Source organism: Macaca fascicularis, chromosome 7, assembly GCF_037993035.2.
Source record: "Macaca fascicularis isolate 582-1 chromosome 7, T2T-MFA8v1.1".
Lineage (NCBI taxonomy): Eukaryota > Metazoa > Chordata > Mammalia > Primates > Cercopithecidae > Macaca > Macaca fascicularis.
The window spans coordinates 88,185,023-88,191,135 of NC_088381.1; the positions used below are offsets into that span (position 1 = coordinate 88,185,023).

Here is a 6,113-nt window from a genome sequence, read left to right on the forward strand (position 1 = left end):
TCATCTCAAGGAATGCTAGCATAAATAATAAATTGTCATGTGAGTCAAACTCATGTACGATGTTCAATTTAATAATGAAGTTTGATAATATTGAGGATACAGTGTTAATATATGTTGGACAATAACTATTTGAAGTATTACAATCAGTGAAGCTGAAATTACGGTTTGGACTTATCATAGGGAATCTGGTGGATACGGGCCAGGATCTTGGTTTATTGTGCAATATTAGACTACAGGGGAAATCTGTGCAAATGAGCCTTATTCTATTTCTACGATTCTAATTCTAAAATGCATTTGGATCAGATTTTCTATTCTGGAGAAAGAAAAGTTCATCCTGATTGTTTTCATGTCTTAGTTATTGTACTATACCATATTCTTTCTTTCTTTCTTTCTTTTTTTTTGGGGGGGGGTGGACAGAGTCTCTCTCTGTCACCCAGACTGGAGTGCAGTGGCACAATCATGGCTTACTGCAACCTTTGCCTCCTGGGTTCAAGTGATTCTCCTGTCTCAGCCTCCTGAGTAGCTGGGATTACAGGCATGGGCCACCACGCCTGGCTACTTTTGTATTTTTAGTAGAACAGGGTTTCGCCATTTTGGCCAGGCTGGTCTTGAACTCCTGACCTCAGGTGATCTGCCCGCCTCAGCCTCCCAAAGTGCTGGAATTACAGGCATGAGCCACTGTGCCTGGCTGTATTCTTATAAATATATTTTATGTTGTATAACCTCCAAGATCAATGAGATGAGCATGACCCAGAGAGATGGTCTGTAGAACATAGCCAGGCTAGCCCATGTGTAGAATTTCTTCAGCTCATGTACAAAAGGTTGAGTTTTAGAAGCTGTCATGGAGATTTCTAAAAGTTGGATGGTACCTTATTCACTCAGACATTTCAGTGAAAAGCCATGTGCCTCCAAATGAAGACTGGTGCTGTATCAGTCATGGTTCTCCAGAGAAAAAGAACCAATAGAGCATATGTTGATACACGGAAAGAGATTTATCATGTGGAATTGGCCCACACAATTATTGAGGCTGAGAAACCCCACAATTTGCCAACTGCAAGTTGGGAAGCTGGTGATGGAGTTCCAGTCCAAACCCAAAGGTTCGAGAATCTGGAGAACCAATGTCATAAGTTCTAGTCTGAATATAAAGGCCCAAAAACCAGAAGCACTGATGTCCAAGAGCAGGAGAAAGTGGATGTCTCAGTTCAAGCAGAGAGAGTCCATTTGCCCTTGCTCTGCCTTTTTGTTCCATTTAGGCCCTTAACAGATAGGACGATGCCCACCTGCATGGGTGAGAGAGACCTTTATTCAGTCTATGGATTAAATGCTAACCTTTTCCAGAAACACTCTCACACTTAAACTCAGAAAAAAACGTTTATGTGAGCATCCCCTAACCCAATCAAGTTGACACATAAAATCAACCATCACAAGTGCCTAGAAGCTTGAATTCCTGTGTTCCTCCCTTAGACACTAAAATGGGGTCTAGCAGTCCTTAGTTCTAGGCCTTTACTTACATCAACTTATTGATAAATTAGGAGCTCAGCTCTGAGTGTAAAGACAGGGGTAAGGAATGGGAGGAGACTAACAGACTGGACTTGGGTAAAGCGTGCAAAGAGCAATGGACACCTCCCTACCATCCCCCATCACTACTATTTATCCCTGTTTCAGAAAGTTTTAAGCAATAATAGTAACATGATGTTAAGAAGTTTGAAGAAGGCCAGGCGCGGTGGCTCATGCCTATAATCCCAGCACTTTGGGAGGCCGAGGTGGGTGTATCACCTGAAGTCGGGAGTTCGAGACCAGCCTGACTAACATGGAGAAACCCCATTTCTACTAAAAATACAAAGTTAAGCAGGCGTGGTGGCACATGCCTATAATCCCAGCTACTAGGGAGGCTGAGGCAGGAGAATCGTTTGAACCTGGGAGGCAGAGGTTGCAGTGAGCCAAGATAGCGCCATTGCACTCTAGCCTGGGCAACAAGAGCGAAACTCCATCTCAAAAAAAAAAAAAGAAAAGAAAGAAAGAAAGTTGAAGAAAAGGAGATAATTTTCTCCTTTTCTTTCATCAGACTGATCCTCCAGCGGCTCCCTTGAGGTGATGTATTCTCAGAGGCAGCCACATCTACTAGAAAGTGAGGAAAATAATTGTAGATAATTGTGACTCTTTCTAAAAGTGAGAAACTGTTTGTAATTTTGTAAACACAAATATCTAAGCTAAATTAAAGTAAAGATGTGGGAATTCACACAAATAACACTGGACGACAGAAATGTCCTTTGGGGAATTTGCCTTCCTAAATATAGAAAGGCTTTATCCTGAGCTGCCCACATCGGAATCTACGTATTGCCCTGTAAGAAAGAATAAGACAAGTGAAAGCGCCACACACACAGCCCTAGAAAGATGTATTACATAAATGGCTGAAAGGGATTTGAGTTCTGTTGGTGCCAAATTGTGTCACAAGGAAGAAAGTTCCAAACTGAGAAACCCCACATCACCATCCCAGAGCCAGTGCACTAGATTGAAGCACTTTTTATTCTTTCTGCTGAACTAGAGAATCACATGGATGTGTCTTCGGAGCACATTTCAGGCAACCATTTCCTTTTCCTCTTGGTGCCAGTCATCCTTCCACTGCAGGCATCTGTATCCATAACACATTCAAGGCATGCTAACTTATGGGACCTGCATGAGACCACATCTCAGAGCACTGTCTGTGAACCGAGGCTATGGTGCTTTTGTGAGGTGTTGGGAAAGGAAGAAAGGAAAGTGGGTGATTAAAGTGAACGGAAACAAAATTACCATTCTCAACTTTGATCTATAAGGATCGGTATGGAGAGGATTATTCCTCCCACCCTAAGCTCTCAGAGAACACTCTGCTAGGGCAGTATGACAAAGACACCATCCTCATTGAGGAAACTTCTGTGTTTAGGTGGCTCCACGAGATCATTTATAGTATGAGGAATAAGTTTGTGTATTTCATTTTGCCATGCACAGGTGATAAGGACATAGCCCCTCCTATAAAATGACTTATATTTACACCTCGGTATTTTAAATGCTTCTGTTAAATTACAATACACTCCTTCTACAAGACCCTTGCTCCTGTTGCATTTCCTAACTCCATTCTTACATGGCACAAATCTGTTGTAACAGATTTTTTCCAGCTCGTCATATTGCATAAGGAGAAAGTAATGTTCTGTCACACAACGCTGTTTGTGGTAAACATTTTTTCTCATGATTTCTTCATTACAGTAGTCCCTATGATATAATGGCATTCCAGGTTCAATAATGACACGTCTTTCGACTTTTTCTTTGGTAGGTGGTCTGGTGGGCCCTGTCCTACGAAATTCTTCCAAATACTCTCGAAATTCTTCCATTTTATCTTCTGGGGAATCGAAATCTGTATCCACCTCTTGAAACTGCACTGGCTGCAGCAGCTGCTGCAGCAATAGAAGCAGGAGCAGTGGGTGTGTGGTGATCAGAGTTCTCATCATTTTTCCTGTAGACACTAAAAGAGATAAGGAGATATGTTCTATTGTGATAATGTGCTTGCTTCACATTTCCTGTGAGGGGCACATTTATGCCACATATTGCTGTTCTGGGCTCTAAGATTTTGGATCATTTTTAAATCGCCAACTCATAATCGATCTGAATACTTCTAAATTGTTCACAGAAATGACCTTAGTAGGCCTGCAGTTCAGCCTAGAGCTGTGGTAAGAGAAGAAAAGGTGAAGGAAGGAGAATGAGAAAGGGAGAGAAATAAAAGTAAGGAGGATGAAAAGGAAACAAGGAAGAAATGGAGCAAGAGAGAGATTAAAGGCCGGGCGCGGTGGCTCACGCCTGTAAACCCAGCACTTTGGGAGGCCGAAACGGGCGGATCACGAGGTTAGTAGATTGAGACCATCCTGGCTAACATGATGAAACCCCATCTCTACTAAAAATACAAAAAATTAGCCGGGCGAGGTGGCGGGCGCCTGTCGTTCCGGCTATTCTGGAGGCTGAGGCAGGAGAATGGCATGAACCCGGGAGGCGGAGCTTGCAGTGAGCGGAGATCATGCCACTGCACTCCAGCCTGGGCGACAAAGCAAGACTCTGCCTCAAAAAAAAAAGAGAGATTAAGGAGAGAAGGAAGGAGAAAGGAAATCAAGATAGCAGTGAGGAGAAAGGGAGGGAGGCAGAGAGGAGGCTCACATGCTTCTTCCGTCTGAAACAAATGCATCTTTTCCCTTTCTAGGAGTTGAGAACTTGCTCTGAAAAGAGCCACCCTCCCCTTTCAAACGTTCCACTTTGATAAGAAAAAAACTCCTTAACCGTGTCTTTCTTTCTCCTCTTGCTCTTTTCTGACCATAGATGCCCTTGGGAAAGGGATCAAGGAAGGTTCAAGTTTGAGCAGCTGGGATAAAAATACATTCTTGAAGTCACCCTAAACTAAAAACAATGATACACAGTAATAGCTAGCATAATGAGGAGTTAAGTGCCAAGCACTAGACTAAGCACTTTAAGTATATTATCACCATCATCCAAACAACCCTATAATAAATATATTATTTTTAGTATTGTTGTTATAACAATGAATGTTGCAAAAAGAAGGTAAAGTTATTACTATCTCTCTGTGAAGGGAAGTTGCTTAAAATCTTACATTAGATCTGGCAGACTCCTGGTTCAAGCCTATTTTTGTCTAATTTCCACACATCTGTTCTTAGCTGGTATTCTATGGCCTCTATCAGTCTGGTTTCCCTTCCTAAGGCTAGACTGTATCTCCTTCTCCAGGCTGTCAAACACAGTGATTACTGAAATGGCCAATCTTAAAACTGAATTTGAGCCCCTGGAGTGCTTTGACAAATTGGTCCACACTCCGTGAAGAACCAACTGTTTTATTGCAGAAGCAATCTCCTGAGTTTTCTTACCTTACCAAGCTCTTTGTAAAAGAAGTCCTACTTGGTGGCAACCTGAGTGATTCTCTAACAGTCGTTCCCTGGAGACCTTGATCTATCAGTGATGGAGATGGACAACCTCCTGTTCTAGGCTGGATACTGAGTTTGTTCATATGTGTGTAGAAAGGTTAGAGAATGATGGAATTAAAGAGAGGTGGATGTTGGGGGACACATCAGAAAGTGGAGACAATATGAAAGTTGAGCATAGGAGTGCAAAGAATGGAAAAGAAAAGAAAAAGCTGCGTAAAATAGTGATGTGAGAATGGACACTCTGGGGTGGCCGTGTGCCACACTGTCCCTCCCCTCCCTGCTTTTCCTCCCATCCCTGCTTTCACACTCTCATCAGTGTCCTCCAGGAAGTCTCTTCAGAAGAGTGATCCCATGGTGACAGGCCAGAGAGCTCAGAACATATTCTCACGAGAACGTAGAGCCTCTGCAACATCTTGATCTGGAGAGAACATGGACAGTACACGTGTGAAAAGCAGAATTCAGGCAGCTGTGGCCCTGCCCTTTCTACTGCCTGAGAACATGCATAGGGCCTGTCCAGAATACTGTCTTGTTCTTTAAATCTGCAACCTTCTTCACTCTTGATTTATGAATTCAATTGTGGTTTCGTTCTTCTCAAAATCCTTTCTCATCTCAAAGTATGTGTATTTTGTTTTGTACTCCATTCTGTTACTCTTACAGATTCTTGGAAATCTTTCAACCACCTGGAATTTATTTTAATGCATAGTAAGAAGTTAGTGTGGTCTTTTTTCACATGATTCATACATAATCTCAGCATCAATTATTTGGGAAAAAAGCTATTGTCGCATCTCTAATTTTATTTATTTATTTATTTATTTATTTATTTATTTATTTGAGACGGACTCTGGCTCTGTCGCCCAGGCTGGAGTGCAGTGGCCGGATGTCAGCTCGCTGCAAGCTCCGCCTCCCAGGTTCACGCCATTCTCCTGCCTCAGCCTCCCGAGTAGCTGGGACTACAGGCACCCGCCACCTCGCCCGGCTACTTTTTTGTATTTTTTTTGTAGAGACGGGGTTTCACCTTGTTAGCCAGGATGGTCTCGATCTCCTGACCTCGTGATCTGCCCGTCTCGGCCTCCCAAAGTGCTGGGATTACAGGCTTGAGCCACTGCGCCCGGCCTCATCTCTAATTTTAAAAGCTACTTTCTATATTTCGTAATTCTGTTT

At 42.8% G+C, this 6,113-nt stretch overlaps 1 protein-coding gene across 1 annotated transcript; it reads right to left on the reverse strand.

The window, feature by feature from the left end:
* Positions 1-2,507: 2,507 nt before the first annotated feature.
* Positions 2,508-5,308, reverse strand: LOC135971657 (inactive ribonuclease-like protein 9). The gene is made up of 2 exons (XM_065547559.1): positions 4,896-5,308; positions 2,508-3,496 (listed from the first exon to the last, which is right to left on the reverse strand). Exon 2 carries the CDS (start codon positions 3,480-3,482, stop codon positions 2,868-2,870), a length of 615 nt encoding a protein of 204 aa, XP_065403631.1. The 5' UTR covers positions 3,483-3,496; positions 4,896-5,308; the 3' UTR covers positions 2,508-2,867.
* Positions 5,309-6,113: the final 805 nt, after the last annotated feature.

Coding starts and splice junctions, on each gene's coding strand:
- LOC135971657 (XM_065547559.1), bottom strand. CDS start 3,482: ATGATGAGAACTCTGATCACCACACACCCACTGCTCCTGCTTCTATTG.